Source organism: Peromyscus eremicus, chromosome 22 (assembly GCF_949786415.1).
Source record: "Peromyscus eremicus chromosome 22, PerEre_H2_v1, whole genome shotgun sequence".
In the NCBI taxonomy this organism is placed as follows: domain Eukaryota; kingdom Metazoa; phylum Chordata; class Mammalia; order Rodentia; family Cricetidae; genus Peromyscus; species Peromyscus eremicus.
The window spans coordinates 31007844-31024860 of record NC_081437.1 but is presented as its reverse complement, the minus strand read 5'-3'; the positions used below and the strand labels follow the sequence as shown (position 1 = coordinate 31024860).

At 36.8% G+C, this 17017-nt stretch overlaps 1 protein-coding gene across 4 annotated transcripts in view; it reads right to left on the bottom strand.

Moving 5' to 3' along the window:
* Smc6 (structural maintenance of chromosomes 6) overlaps window positions 1-17017 on the bottom strand; it is a 59119-nt gene that overhangs the window by 40721 nt on the left and 1381 nt on the right. For all 4 annotated transcript variants that reach the window (XM_059248613.1, XM_059248612.1, XM_059248611.1 and 1 more), the window contains exons 2-8: window positions 12566-12708; window positions 10405-10522; window positions 8352-8457; window positions 3596-3732; window positions 2913-2974; window positions 1046-1126; window positions 8-109 (exon numbers count right to left, since the gene is read on the bottom strand). In XM_059248613.1, coding sequence (XP_059104596.1) covers window positions 8-109; window positions 1046-1126; window positions 2913-2974; window positions 3596-3732; window positions 8352-8457; window positions 10405-10522; window positions 12566-12703 — 744 coding nt within the window. In that variant the 5' untranslated portion in view covers window positions 12704-12708. The remainder of the gene's footprint in view (window positions 1-7; window positions 110-1045; window positions 1127-2912; window positions 2975-3595; window positions 3733-8351; window positions 8458-10404; window positions 10523-12565; window positions 12709-17017) is intronic.

Here is a 17017-nt window from a genome sequence, read left to right as displayed (position 1 = left end):
TACAAACCTCTTCTCCTTGATTTATCTGCTCCTTTGTTCTTTCTTTTGTTTCCATAATATATGAATAATCTTCCTTCATCTGCTCAAGCTGGGTTGCTTTCATGAAGAACTACATCAACAAAAAGAAAAATATACTTAGGACTTTGTAGGCTTTTCTGTGCAAAAAAAAAAGGGGAGGAGAGGGGCAATTTTAGCTCCCAAAACTTTTAAACCAATTATATAAAAGGCATTAAAAATGTAAGCACATATATATAAACACAGGGAACAAACCTTATTTTACACTAAAATTACTGAACATGCTATATCCATATCTACACAGTCAACTGCAAAAGCTCTTAATATCCCATGAAAGAAATACCTCTAATCATGAAAATAATACAACTTAGAAATTTAAAAAATTCCTTCGTTTTTCACAAATTCTATTTTCAAAGTAAATATGGCATTGCATTCCTACCTTTGATCTTAATGCATCTAAAATTTCTAAACTAGGAAGAATCAAAACTCATTCAGAAGACTACATACTACTAAGTTTTAGAAGTAATGAAATAATTCCTTAGCTTTAAAGTTTTAAATGGTTTAAAGTTTGTATTAGGTTATATGTGGCCAATTGTTCATTCCACTGTATTTTCTTTCTTTCTTTTTTTTTTTTTTTGGTTTTTCGAGACAGGGTTTCTCTGTGTAGCTTTGCGCCTTTCCTGGGACTCACTTGGTAGTCCAGGCTGGCCTCGAACTCACAGAGATCCGCCTGGCTCTGCCTCCCGAGTGCTGGGATTAAAGGCGTGCGCCACCACCGCCTGGCTCACTGTATTTTCTTGAAGGTTATTTGAAAAAATAATAATGTATTCTCTTAAAATGAAAAAAATGAAGAACTACCAAAAACTGTACTTACAGCTTACTTGGCAATGTTTAATTAAATCTACTTTACAATATTACTTTAAGTGGGTGATTCTGAAGGGGAAAAAAAAATCTCAGTACCCATTATCTGAGTAAGTTTCTATGTATCTGAAAGCATGACCTTAGGCTTATATTTAGTTTATTCTCTTACTTTGTATTTGTCGCCCTCATTTTTGGACTGTAAGAATTGCTTGCTCATCTCTTGTGTTAAAACAGAAACTGGATTGTCCACCTGAAACAAATTTTTTTTAAAAGGCATTAAAAAGTATTTTATTTTAATGCTTTAAACCAAACTATACATTATAAATGACCAGTGGTCGATCAAGAAAGTTAAGCTTTAGTCAAAGCTTATAGCATTAGGACTAAAATACAAAAAGCAATATTATACATTTACACAAGATAATGCTTCAAAATAGAATACCAAAATACATTGTAGCCACAGTTAGCATTCTCCTACAGAAGGTACTCAAGAAGCCTCTTACGTGCTTTTATTAGGTTTTTCAGGAGCTAGGGAAATGGCTGAGTAAAACACTTGCTATGCATGCATGACAACTCAAGTTCAGACCCCTAGTCAGGAATGGCAGTCAATTTTAGCCCTAGAATTTAGGGGACAGACACAAAGGATCCCCAGGACGAGCTGGCTAGCTAGATTAGCAATTGGTGAGCTCCAGGCACAGTGAGAGAACCTGATTCAATAGTGACAAACAATTGAAGATACCCAATGTCAACTTTAGCCCCCCACACAAACAAGCACTCACACACGTGTACATATATACCACAAACACACACACACACACACACACACACAAAAAAAAAAAAAAAAAGGAAAAATAGGCTTTTCACTTTCATATAGATTACCACTTAATGTCACCAACATCAAAGGACAATATAGGTAAATACATTGCATGTGAGTCAGCTTTCCTGCATTCTTACTTGAACTCTGTCCTTACAACTATTATGCAGCGTTGGGCAAGTCAGTGAGCTTTTTCAGTACACAAAGTTCAGCCCAGTTACCTGTTTTCAGAACCATGACAGCAATACTTATTTTTCACACCAGTGCTTTAAGATTTCTCATGTCTTTATAACTTTGTGAAGATAATAGAAAAACCAATGGAAACATAATCTTGTTTAACATTTGGAGCACAAGTCATTTTAAATAAGCTATAGCTTAAACAAAAGTACAACTGGCGGCCAGAATGTATAAGGTGAAAAGGTTTTAAATACATATTCTGCTTTAAAAGATTCTGGGTGCTTATTATTTAATAACAACTATGGTACTACAAACAAAGCAATTTATGATGCTAAATACTCACAGATTAATTATACACGACTAGTATAACAAAGACACTAAACTTTTCATTTTTAACATTAAAATGACAACTATTAAATTTTTAAGTAAAACAACGTTTTTAAAAACACCCCCTTTAAGTAAATGCTGGTGCTTTTTATTGCTTTAAAAAGTGTTTACAGTTCAGTGTGGTGGTGTTCATCTTTAACTCCAGCACTTGGGAGGGAAGGCAGGCAGAAGGATCTCAGACAGCCTGATCTACATAGCAAGTTCCAGGCCAGCCAGAGCTACACAGTGAGTCCTTACTTCAAAGGGAAAGAAGAAAAAGAGGAAGGGAGCAAGAAATATGTTTCACAACGCTTCCCTAGACCTTAATTATATCTGCCTTCTTGAAAATAAGACCTGGTAATACTGTCAGACACTTGGCCACCAACCTCAGATTAGCAGCACCACCAAAGTTCATATCATTGATTAGTTATGAAATGGGCCTGTGATTCCCTATACAGCATGGAAATTTTATACCATTATTAAAATACATTTTAACAAGATATTCTTGACTATGCTAAAAAACCAATGCAACTAAAAATGGAGCACACATACTCCACTTATCAATTTACTATGAAGCCATCTTATTTACTTATACACATGCCACAGGCAAAAAAAAAAAAAAAATCACACCAATAAAATAATACTTTCATTAATTAATCTGAAAAACAAATTTAGCAATTACCTGGATGTTAAAATGATCAAGAATTGCAATCAGTTCTTCTTTCTTAGTAGAAACCACAGTGCCTGGTTATAAAAATACAAAGACCAGACTCCTCATGAAATACAGGGGAAATGTACAATTATCTATAAAATGCAAATATTAAGCAGCTATTGTCAGGCCAACAACAACAACAAAATACCAGTAAATTCTTGTAGTTTCAGGGTAACACATAAGTCATTACACAAATAGAGAGTAAGAAAAACTCCACAAGCAGTAACAGTGCATGTGTCTTCCTATGAGTGCCAGTCAGCATCTTCTCAATAACTGCACACTTAGCTCCTCCTTCATGCCCTTTCCTACCTTCTGCTAGCTCTAAGCTGTAGAAATCAAGGGAAAGAAAGGAAACCTACAGCTGAAAACAAAATGACACAGTCTACTTCAAATTAAGTGTTGAACATGGTGTTGACTTTATGTTCTATTGCAACAACTAAGTGTAATATACACACATACCTATATACACGCGCGCGCGCTCTCGTGTGTGTGTGTGTGTGTGTGTGTGTGTGTGTGTGTGTGTGTGTCTACCTGTACAACCAAGCAGGTTACAAAGTGAGGTTTCAAGAGACTAGGAGGATATCACAGGGACAATCACAAGAACTTTCAACTATTGACTAATATTTTATAAGAAATGAGAAAAATCAACAAACCTTTTTCACTTTTTAGTTTGTAAGATCGACTTCCGTCCACGCTAATGTGTTGCTGTACAACTATTGAGTCACCGTACACATTTGCCCTGAAGGCATCATCTCCTCTGTTCCTTAATGTTATTGAGATGTCTGCTGAGCTGAAACAATGAGGTTAACCTGAGTTACATGATGGCACAATACAACACGTTAGATTACAGCAATTTTCAAATCCCTTAAGCAATCTGCTTAATGTGTTAGAAGATTAACTAACGGTCATAGTCTATCACATAATGTTAAAGACACTGTGTCAGACAGAAAAATAAAGCTGAGAAGCTTCATCAAAAATTGACTACTGTATGCATAACACTAATACCGTTATTTGTAGAAAACATTGAAGTTTTATTTCAAGTTACATTTTATAGTTTAGCACAAGAATCATATATAATTGGCATTATACTTCCTGACAACTGTGAATTACATAATCAGAGATCACACTAACAAAAGGGGTTTTTTACCATCTGAGACAAGGTCTCAGCATGTAACCCTTGGCTGGCCCGCAACCTGCTATAAAGGCTCCTATTGCTATTCCCCTCTGAAACCTCCATAAGATCCAGCTGTACAGCATTTTCTTAATTAATTAGCGATTGATGGGAAAGGGCCCAGGAAATTGTGGGTGGTACCATTCCTAAACTGGTAGTAATGGGTTCTATAAGAAAGCAGCTGATTAAGTTATGATTAAGTACTTCCACAATGTAGTCCTTCATTGCAGAAGTCAGGGCAGGAACTCAAACAGGACAGGAACCTAGAGACAAGAGCTGATGCAGAGGCCATGCAGGGGTGCTGCTTACTAGCTTGCTCCTCATTTTTAAGTTGCACTAAATGTGTTTTGCACTGATATGGCTATGAGCCTATAGGGGCCAGAGAGTAGAATTTGGTGTTCTGAATGAGAATGACCCCCAAACTCATGTCTGAATACTTGGTCCCCAGTTTGAGGAACTGTCTGGGAAGGATTACACAGTATGGCCTTGTTGGAGGAAGTGTGTCACTGAAGAAAGCACTGAGGTGTTAAATGATTTGTGTGGTTCCTGGTGCTATCTCGGCCTCCTATCCGGGATCAAGATATGAGGAGCTCTCAGCTCTTGGTGCCACCATGCCTTTGCTCGACCATTATGCTCCACCCTCTGAAACCACAGCCACTAAATGCTTTCTTTTATAAGTTGCCTTGTCATGGTGGGTTTTTTGTTCGTTTGGTTTTTGGTTTTTTGAGACAGGATTTCTCTGTGTAGCTCTGGCTGTCCTGGAACTCACTTTGTAGACCAGGCCTTGATCTCAAAGCGATTTGCCTGTGTCTGTCTCCTGAGTGCTGGGATTAAAGACATGTACCACCACCTGACAGTCATGGTGTTTTATTACAACAGTAAAGAATAACTAAGACACGTGTGTGCATGTGTGTATAAAAAGATATACATTAAAATCAATCTTATTTGCCATTAAAATAAAAGTTGGCAGAAAAACATGTTGGTAAAAAGACATTATATTTGTAATTGACACATAAAAGCAGGCAGTGTTTCCTGATTCATGTGAGCATCTGATAAAATACTAATGCCTTCTCATATAAAACTATTTTAATAAAATGAAATTATTGACAAATCCACAAGACATTTACAGGAAATGCAGGAAAATATTCAAGATGAGCTTCTCTGTACACCACAGATGTGACAGGAGATATACCTCAGCATTTGCTGTATTTACTCCCCATCCTCCTCTTCGCAAGATGGACTTAGCCACCTATCAGTCCACATTTCCATCTCCAAAAATTAGGCTAAATATACGCAAGTCAACACAAAGAAACAGGGAAGGAAGCTCGCACACAGTGAAACAGAACCAACCAAGAGAAGGGACTGGCTGACTGGCGGTGGTGGCGCACCTTTAATCCTGGCACTCAGAAAGCAGAGACAGGCAGATCTCTGAGTTCGAGGCCAGCCTGGTCAACAAAGCGAGTTCCAGGAAAGCCAGAGCTACACAGAGAAGCCCTGTCTCAAAAACAAACAAGCAAGGACAGGAAAGGTGGCAGAGGAGAACCAAAGAAGGAACTACAAAGACACACACAAAGAAACAGCCAGACAAAATGGAAACTATGTCTGAAATAACCATGTGTACTTCTAAATTAATGGCCCAACTGTTTCATTACTCTTAGCTATCTACTTCTCAAGGACTGCTCTACCTGCCTGCCCAGGTAATACACCAGCATCTTCTAATAGAGCAGTGGTTCTCAACCTTCCTAACACTGGGACCCTTTAATACCATACAATTATTTTCATTGCTACTTCATAACTGTAATTTTGCTACTGTCACGAATTGTAAAGATCTATTTCCAATGGTCTTAGGTGACCTCCGTGAAAGGGCTGTTCGACCCCCAAAGTGGTCTCAACCCACAGGTTAAGGACTGATATAATAAAAGTTCAATCAAAATTTTTAATGTACCATGCTCTTACACTTTCAATATCAATTACATTTTTTTCACTTACCTGCCACTACAAAAGGAAAAAAGCAAAACTGAAACTAGAAAAAAAAGTAAGTTTTATTAGTTTAAGTACAAAACCCTAAGCAGAACTCCAATGCTTTAGAACAGCCATTCTAACTACATAGAGTCATAAAACTGTATAGAATTTGTGACTGAGTGTTTGACTGGCTTCCTTCAACTAGCCATGCAATGTTTTATGTCTCATTAAATACTCCAACCTCTCCTCCCAATTTGGGAAGTACTGGGACCCAAGCATAAATTTCTGAGACATGTCTTGACTACAGCTGAAAAACTAATCGCTTACACAATAGCTGATTTTCAAGGATAATTGCCTTAAAAAAGAATATGTATATATCTTAAAGCACTAAAGCGGAGGTAATAACAGCAAATGATAATTTGTTTTGGGAGACCAAGTCTTAACTACACAGCCCTAGCTGGCCTGGAATCACCACCAGTCCAGGCTGGTTTGGAAATACAGCAAACATCCCCTCTCTTGTCTCCCCAGTGCCAAGATTACAGGTATGGGCCACAATGTAGCTTTAGTAATCTTTCTTTAAATAGAGCTAAAAGAAGAGCCTCTAACACCAAGTTGCTGGGCAGAACTGTTGGCACATAGTCTGTGAATTTGAGGCTTGTCTGGGCTACACAGCAAATTCTAGCCAGGGCTACACAGTGAGACCCTGTCTCAAAAACAAACAACCTCACGAAGAGTTCTCCTTGTCTTCCTCCCCCTCTGAAACATTTAGTACCCATAAAACTGTCTTTGCTTTTTAATGACTCTTATTTCTTCAGAATGGGTTGCTCCACTGAGGATTTCAAGTCTACCTTACTATATCTATAGCTGAAATCTATACACTTGTCCCATAATAGCCTGGTCCGTCAATCCGGCATGATCTTGAGGTTGTCCAAAAGACAACATGTTTAGAGAAGAAGGCCAGGTGAAATATTTGTTGGGACAGAATTCCAGTAAGATAAGTAAAAACAAAAACTATACTAGAAAACTGTCTTCAAATAGTTATTTTCTAAGCCAAGTATGAGAAATGACTTCCTGTGTAACTTTTCTTCTCTTGTAGCAACTGGGAATCCTGGATTAAGATTAAGATTTCTAAGTTCCTCAGCAATATGCAAGAAACTAGCATTCTTCATTTGTATCGTATTCCTCCTCTACTTTTAAGTATTAAAATAAAGAGAAAAATGGAGAGAACACCAAACTGAAAAAAAATCTGTCTCATGTTCTGTCATGTATTAGTATCAACTATCCACGTTTTCAACAGACAGAATCAACATCTACACACTGTAAGAGAATGTAACAAAGTTGGGCATTATTAGGAAAAACTAAGACTCCTGTAGAGGGTATCTTGGGTAGTGTCAAAAACAAGAGGAACCGGGAGTGCTGCTCAGCGGACAGTCCTTGCCTAACAGACGGTAAGCAAGGGAAGGAAGAGCAGGAAGAGGGAGGACAGCCCCAACCTGACTCCCCCAAAAAAGGGCTGTTAGCGGGCAAAGGGCTCCAACAGCAATGATCTGAAATTAGACCACTGATATAGCTATTTATATGAAAGCAACGTCTGACAGAAATATGAATGTAGCCAGACACAACTGAACATATCTACAATTCCAGCTCTGGGACCGCAGAGGTGAAAGGATAGAAGTTCAAGACCAGCCTCTGCTACATAACAAGTTAAAGGACAGCCTATGCTACAAAGTATCCTGTTTCAATAAAAAAAATTTTAAAAACAGAAGAATGAATGTTAAACCACCAAGCAGTATTATGACTGCTCATCAAGGGTCCAGACAGTAGACTTGTGACTGTGGTCCTAAAATCCCATTCACTGAATAAGAGAAACAGAGCCAGAGATAGCACACTTTTCTAGAAGTCACAAAGCCTAAAGAAATTCTCAGCGAACAAGTTGGCCATCACTGACTTTGCTCTCATCCCTACCCGATAGTATGACTGCTGATACTAAGTTTAGGCCAAAACCCACAAAGGTATAATATTTATAAATATTTGTTTAAAAAATATATAAATTTGCCACTGCCATTTTTCCATACAAGTAACAAGTTTAAGCGGGCAGTGCACAGTACCGGTAACACAGGCTATCTGCCTAGATGATAACAGAAGCGGAAGGCCATGTTGGCAACAAGGCAGGACAAAGGCCTACCGTATGAAACCTCTCCTTGGAGAGCCCCGCTCTCCAGGGCTCTAAAGCATGCTTCGTACTAGAGAGTAAGAGCTCGGCGCACAACACTTACTTCTGTCCAGCTTTCACAAAACCTTTCAAAGAGGATCCTCTGTTAGTAGCAACTGCTTTTCCACCAAGACCAACTATGAGAGCGGTGAGTACAGCACTCTTTCCACCTAAAGAAACAGTGAAAACTCATGAAGAGAAATGCTGACTTGACAACGTTATTCAAAAAGATGCTGAATTTGTCCCAACCTGAAGTGAACTGTTACAAATTCAATTATCATTCTCTTCCAGTGCTAAGGTGGTAAATCAAGAAAAGTTTCACATCAAGGACTACCTCACTATCACCAGTAGGAAAACCTCGACATTACCGTTACCAAATCTGTACCCACAATAAGGAAGGAAGAAATGGTCACTACCCTTTCAACCGGAAACTCAGTCTATCATCTTGGTGCATCAACTACCAATTGCATTTACATATGTAATTAATTTTCATAATTTGCCATTACATTCTAATTTAATTATGGCTACTCCTTTCATCATAAATTTTTAGGCACAGAAACTTTAAAATAGCTCTCAAATGGAAGAAATTCCACATGGGAAGGCATGTTGTCTCACTATATGATGCATCCTGGAATCAGCACATGTCTTCATTGAACATATTAAATAGAAAAAAAAGGAAAATCATATATTTGTAATTTAATATTTTGGCAATTTTTAATTCAATATTTTTAAATTTTAGTATTTGACCTTTAATTTTAATATTCATTTTTCTAGCTCTTTTATGTTTAATTTTTGAAGTATAATTATTTTTACTCTAAAAGATATAAAACATCAAAAACTCCACTTTGAAAATCTCTTAGCAATTCACAGATACAGTAAGCATTTTCTGAATTTCATCATCCACCAATCAATTAACAACAACAGTTTGTTACCTTCTACAACATACCACCAAATTAGCCAACAGAAATTAATGATTATCTTAATTTAGTTCCTGGAATGCCTTTCAAGTTCTTACTCTTTTTTCTTTACTACCAGGTAAAACGCTTTAGTTAATTCACCTTTATTAAGTTTTATAAAAGAAACCATTCAAATTTCTCACATCTTGAGAATCCATGATTCTTTCCTTACTTCTTGTACTTTGCACCCTCCCTGTACAATGATCCTTTTCTCCGTTCATTCTCCTGCTTCAGACAGAGGCAGCAACAATAAAGAAAGGGATTATGGAGCTACATAGATCTAACTTCCTTGCCTAGTACTGTCACTAGGTGGTAGACTGTACACTATCTCAGTCACCCAACACCTGGCTTGTCTACCATCAACTGCCACAATGGAGCTAGTCTGTCACAACAATCTTGCCCATGTCAACCCATCACTCAAAAATTTTTAACTGACTACCCACTGTCAACTGAATAAAACTCTAAAATCTTTATCAAGCCTTTAAGACCCTCAACAATACTATATACAAAATAACTCTCCATCATACTCTGCCCTTTCCCACCATGTTCCATATGATACAACATAAAGTTAAGCCCCATTCTCCATATACATCTTCTATCCTCTGAACATCTGAGAATGAGCCAACTGTGCCTAGAATATCTCAGCTTCTTGCCAAAATGAGTCTTAAGAAATCTCTAAATTTCATCCAAGTACCAGCAAAAATTCAATCTCATAAAAACCACTGATCACAACAATGGATTGTCAGTTCCATTTTTTGGATTTCTAAGGCACTTCATCTGTGCCCTATCTAGTGTTTACACCAGGTTGCTGTGGTGCCTTTATACTGAGGAGATAGGAGGCTCCTTGGGCCCAGCAGTTTGAGGACAGCCTGAGCAAAATAACTGAGATTCTATCTTAAGAACATGGAAAGAAAAAGAAGGAAAAAAAAAAAAAAAGGAAGCAGAAAGGAATGATGTATGGACCTATGGAAGGAAATGTTTATACCTACTAAATAACATATCTGAAATTAATTCAGTATTTCCTTGAAGTGTAAACTGAGAATATATTGGGAAGCCACAAAGTTTAGACCCAAATATTTATCAGCATTAATAGTCACCTATTTCAAAAAGCTCATGCACTGTCATCACAAAGCAGAGTATAAAGAGGGCAAAGGCACTTACTTCCATTATTGCCAACAACGAAGTTGACATTAGAACCAAATTTAAAAGGTCCAAGCATTGAATGGCACATGAAGTTTCTTAGCTGAATGCTCTCAATTATTCCAACTTCTGCTGCAGTCTATTAACAACAAAGAAATTGAGGATTAAAAAAAAAAATCAATCTCTCTAATCCAATGATTACAAATACCCAAGCATCTGACAGACTAGTAGTATTTATCAATGAAAAGCTGTATCAAGTGAGCAACAATAACTTTAATGAGAATCAGTAAATAAAATGGAAATTTTTTTTAGGTTATCAGTCATTCTACACACTATCTGCCCAAGGTTTGACCATGGAATTCACTCTCTGCCATGGCACTCCATTTTCATAATAAAGAACTCAAAGAGCATTGTACAGATGCCTTTCTTCTGACAGTCTGTCTCAGGCACTTACAAGAGTCAAATGACTTTTAGCAATGTAGAAAGAATATAGGATTTGCTCAGGAGTGGTGCTGCACAACTTTAATCCCAGCACTAAGGACAGAGGCAGTCAATCTCTGTGAGTTCAAGGCCAGCCTGGTCTACAGAGCAACTTCCAGGACAGCCAGGGCTATATAAAGAAACCCTGTCTCTAGAGGAAAAAGTAGGATTCCCAAATCCGTAAGCAGAAAAAGCTCCCATATTATAAATAACGTCAGGATTAATATTATTAAATGGTTTAATCGGTATTTGGCCAATAGTACTCACCTGCACCCCATAGATATTAAGTACTAGAATAAACCAAGCAGATTTTTGTCAGTCCTAACATTTTAGAGACCATTTTAATGTGATCAGCAATTTTAATGGGTTCTTTAGAAACTCCATCTCAATTCTAGCCACATACCTTATTAAAAAGCAGAAAATATTTACATCATTGTACAAGTAGATTATCAGGTATTATGATTCAAGAATTTCTACAAATTTTTACTTTTTGGTAACTGAAGAGTCACATGCAATTATTAAGAAATGAGACCCTATGTACTCTTCCCCCAGCTTCTGCCAATTCAAACATTTTAATAAAGCATGATATCTAAGGTAAGACACCAACACTGACAGTCTAGATACACTGTGTTACCCTCACAAGCAATCCCTTATGTTGTAAGGATCATAATCACCATCACATTCCTTTCAACCCACATCAACCATTTGTCCACTAATCTGCTCTTTATTTTTGTAAATATTATTCCAAGAATGTCAAATAAATGGACTTAGGCAAAACATAATCTTTGGAGACTGGCTTTTTCACTCAGCTTAATTGTCTGCTTTTGACTCTGTCACAGCTAAGCATTATTTCATGGAATGGATGTACCACAGGATACTCAGCAAATCACATGTGGACTTATTTTAATTTAACTTGTTGTGAAGAAAGCTACTAAAAATATACTATGCTTTGTACTAAAATAAATCTTCATTTCTTGGGAACAAATGCTAGGTTATATTGCAATTTTATGTTGCTTTTCACAGAAACAAACTTTCCATAGTGGTGGTAACAACTTAACATTCCCATCAGCAACGTATAAATGATTCAATGCAATTTTTTTTTTTTTTTTTTGGTTTTTTGAGACAGGGTTTCTCTGTGTAGCTTTTGCACCTTTCCTGGAGCTCACTCTGTAGCCCAGGCTGGCCTCGAACTCACAGAGATCTGCCTGCCTCTGCCTCCGGAGTGCTGGGATTAAAGGCGTGTGCCACCACCGCCTGGCCAATTCAATGCATTCTTACCATCTGGTGATATCACTATTTTATACTTTATCATTCTGATGAGTATACAATATCTCAGATATAAATGTGAAGGACAATTATATCTCCTTATTCTTTTAAAGCTCACAGGGGGTCAAGTCAGTAACTGTGGCCTCTATTCTATTCACGACATTGGTAATTTATGTCTTGTTTCCCTATTGGTCTTACTACAGGTTTGTTCATTTTATTTAAAGATTTAGTTATTTGTCCTGTTATTTTCTTTAAGTTTTCTAATTATTAACAACTTCAAAATCCGAAGCTATTTTTACCCAGCTCTTTAAAATGCTTATGCTTTCTCCAGGCTACAAATTATGACCAGGCTACAAATTATCATTAAATATTATATACAAAATGGCCATGAGAAACAAACCAATTGAAATGCAATATTTTGGAATTCTGTGCTTACCAAAGTAGAGGTTCCATTAGTGAAAGATATTGTACATTCATCCTCATCTCCGTCTTTATCAAAATCTTCCAGTTCTTCTTGTCTTGGCCTTTTAGCATTTTCAGGAGAGCAGAAATTTTCTTCCTTTCTTTTGGCCATCAGATCTGAACAAATATTTACAGTAACATAATATAAGCCAATGATAGCATATAAAAACTATTCAATAAACAATGAACAAAATAAATCACAGAAAACTCCTTTAATTTTAAGGAAAAAGAACATTCAGAAAGAAAGGCACCCCTACTGATGCTGTTAGTCCCTCAAGACCTGAGCTAGACCTCTAGTTTCCAGACAGGTAAGAAAGTAATTTTACAGTGTCTTAGAGAACAAAGCCACCATCACCAGGATCATACGTATCGGCTGATTTTTACCTCATAATTATTCATGGCTATAAATCGTTAAGAGCCTAGCTGAATATCTTCTTCCCAAACGCACTGAAGAGAAAACATTTTATTGGTAAAATGGTGTCTCCTGGTTTCCTATTAGTAGACAGGACACACTCCCTCCTGAAACTATTACAACATTCAACTTTTATAACTTATAAAGTAATATTAATCAAATAAGCTAATTTTTACATTATTTCCCAAAGGAACACATTTTGAAGCAGCGATACCTCACACTAGTAGTTTCCCTGTTCCCTAGATAGTGCATTCCAATTGTCATAAACCAAGTATTAAAAAATACACTGGACACTGCCCTCGCTAAAGTCATGAACTGTAAAAAACAAAGTTAGAGCAGTGGAGACATACATAAGATTTGTAGACTTGATGTTCAGCACGCAGTCCAAAGATCAGAAAGCAGTGTCTATGTACCTTGGGAACTGCACAAATATCCCCAGTCCTGGGCTGCATGTCAGAGCATGTGAGTAAGACCCTTAGTAAGATTTCAGGTGACACAAAAGCAGTTTTATACAATTTGAGAACTGGTAAATCACACTTCTAAAGGACTTGGACTCTGTGCCACTCTGACATCATGTATCTTTAATAAAAGACATATTAGCATCCAAAGGACATTTAACCTAAACTAATACCTTTCCAGGGAATATTATCATTAATCACAACTGTATCATATTAGCATCTTTATCTGAAATAGTTTAATTTTTTCGGTTTCTTTGTTTTGTTTTTTCGAGACAGGGTTTCTTCATGTAACAGTTTTAACTGTCCTGCAACTCTCTTTGTAGACCAGGCTGACCTTGAACTCACTGAGATCCGCCTGCCTCTCCCTCTCAAGTGCTGGGATTAAAGGTGTATGCCACCACTGTCTGGCACAAATAGTTTACTATTCATCTCAAATCTCTTATAGAAGCCAAAACTTCAAAACCAAATACCTTTTTTTCTAATCACTTAATCACAAGAATCAATTTATGTTGGTTTTAGTTTGTGGCTAATTTAAATTCCCCAAATACCACCAGGTCATTATTTCCCGGCAACACTTTCTGTCTCCTCCACTTTCTATTCCTTTACCAATTACTTAGTAATAATTTATAAATTACTACAGAAAGAGAGGCATTGTTTTTATTAATGATTAATACACGATCTGACAGAAAGCACTCAGAAATAGCCTGGTTGACTTTAGTACTTCATCATTAGAAAGCAGTTTGGCAAATAAAACTGGGGTGAGGCAGGTACATGAGGCTAAGTGTGATGAACTCACAATGTATGCTAGTCTACACTACACAAAAGATACTACATACATGAGGCTAAGTGTGATGAACTCACAATGTATGCTAGTCTACACTACACAAAAGATACTACATACACTCAATACTTCATAATGAAGCTGCTTTTTATTTGCTGGGTATAGCGTGGGATTTGGAGTCTGCTAGGTTGTCAAGGCAACTTGCATCTGAGAGATACAGAAGGATCCTCCTAACTTTTAAATAGGAATCATTTTGAGATTTAAAGATGACAGACTTTCAAAAAACATGTATGAATGTCCTGAGTGTGAGACATAGGCAATAAATATTAAAACCATTATTACTAACAAGATAAAAGGTACAACAGATACAAGAAAGGGAAAGGTTCCTCTGAGAGCTTGAGTATACTGAAAGAGCAGTATAGTTCATTTTACTTCATTATAAACAATTTTTAAAATTTTGATTGTTTTGATTTGTTTGTGTGTTTGTTTAAAACAAGGCCTAGCGATATAGCCCAGGCTGTCCTGGAACTTGAGTGCTGGGATTATAGGTCTGTGCCACAGGCTTTAAAAAAAAAAAAAAAAAATACAGAATAGTATTACCTCTTTTACGAAGTAAATTTCAAAGCAGGAACAATGAAGAACATCCAAAAGAAAGTAAGTTTAAAAGAAAAATCAGTAACTAAGGGCTTAATGCAGCATATAGATACATAGAAATTTTAATGGGATCCTACAAGTTTTAGCAGGATTATAAAATTTTGACTCTTGAGCTTTTATATATAACTCATACTTCCAATTAATGCTAAAGCAGTGTCCAGCATAACAGAATTAGACTTACTTAATTCTATAACTATTAGACCTAAACATTTTTAAGTAAACATAAATACCACTACTCTGAGGCAGAAGTGATGGATTCAGGTATCTGGTCTGAACTGTGTTTACCACATCCCTAATTGTACTCTTCCCATCTACAAAACACATTCACTCTACATTAAACAATCTGAATGTATTGAATTAATTTAGCACAGTGTTTGGAACATATTACAAAATCAAATGAGGCTAACTAGATAATACAGTAAAACATTTTAAGTCCAAACACCAACAAATCCAAGACCAGCAGAAACTGGGAAGCCCTCTACTTTTGGTATTCCAGATAGTACAATTTGAAAACTCAAATTTGAGTTGAAACCATATCATAATCTGGGATACACTAATAATGCCGAAGCAGACAGTTTCTAATAAAATTCTAAACAAAAACTAGAGCAGGATCAGGGATTAATGAGTGGTGGTCAAACCAAACAGTTAAAAAGACTTAAGTCCAATTGAGTAGAATTAACATTTGTTGAGTAACCTATGGTTAATCCTAGATTGAACTATATACTTTCATCTCCTTATCATATAAATCATGCCCTTATTTTACAACATGGGAAACTGAGGCTCGAATGTAAGACTTCAACTTATGTAACGCCAACTTAGTCACTAGATGCAGACAGATGCTGGCAGTGCAGACTCCAATGCAGGTTTCCCAAATGAAAGTCAAACCGCTATGTCCAGGTTCCTACCGGCATAAACTGAGTTTAGCCAACACTTGCATCACACTCAGTTACTGACAATCCGCTGTCTTCTTGTGTGCCTCCCAAAACACGAGAAAAAGAATTCTATCCTAAAGTGTTCCTCTAAATGTTCCTTCCAGCTTGCTTCATGAAGTTTCATTTTCTCACTTAACGCTATCCAACACTATAAACAGACAGTCGATCTGTCAAGAGGAAAGGATGATGTATTTGTTTGGTTTGCAAACACTTCAGTTTGAAGGGTTCCAAGGGTAGACTCTAAGATACTCTGCAATAGAAATCAATCTACAAGTGGAGGAAAGAAAATTACATCAAGTAGTTTGAATTTGGTGACCAAGAAAAGCATGTAGATTGGGAAAGGACAGAACTAATTTAACTTGCAAAACACACACACACAGAGTACAACTGACCACACTAGACCCTCAAGTCACCTGGATTTGCTGGTGACATTTAAGTATGTAAAACGGGCTGGAAAGGTGGCTCAGAGGTGAAGAGCACTGACTCTTCTCCCAGCACCCACATGGAAGCTTCCAACTGTCTTTAACCCCAATACTAGGGGATCTAACACCTCGGTGGGCACCAGGTATGTATGTGGTGCACAGACATACATGCCAGCAAAACACCCATACGTATAAATAATAAAAAATTTAAGTATTTCTAATATAATGCATATAGTATTACAGTAAACTTTTTAGTTATTATTTCTTGAAAGTAGTCAACTACTTTTTGGGGAGTCACTGAAGATTGGATCCAGGGTCCCTCCATGTTAAAGTAGCAATCTACCACTAAAGGGTACTCCTAGACTATCTACTACATCTTGATTAACTGTCCTAACAATTAAAATGGTAGTCAAGATTCAGGCAACTTTTACATAAAATTCTAGTTTGGGCACTTAGTAAAACAAAACTTTGGGGAATAAAACTTCCTTTACACTAGCATTCAATATGCTGCTTATACTGGCTTTTTACTGAGCTCTTTATACTGAACACTTTTTATTGAACACTTCATACTGAATTAATCTCTCAGGAATCTTGTGACTTAGAACTGAGAGGTAAAGAGGTGGAATTACTTTTCAAAAAGTCTTATTACCTGCCTTGTGTGGAACAAAAACATGTTTTTAAGCAATTACAAGTGGTCTCTAAACTTACTACACACACTCGGAAAATGATTTCTGTTTTTGGACAGTCTTCCTCTGTAGCCTGAGCTA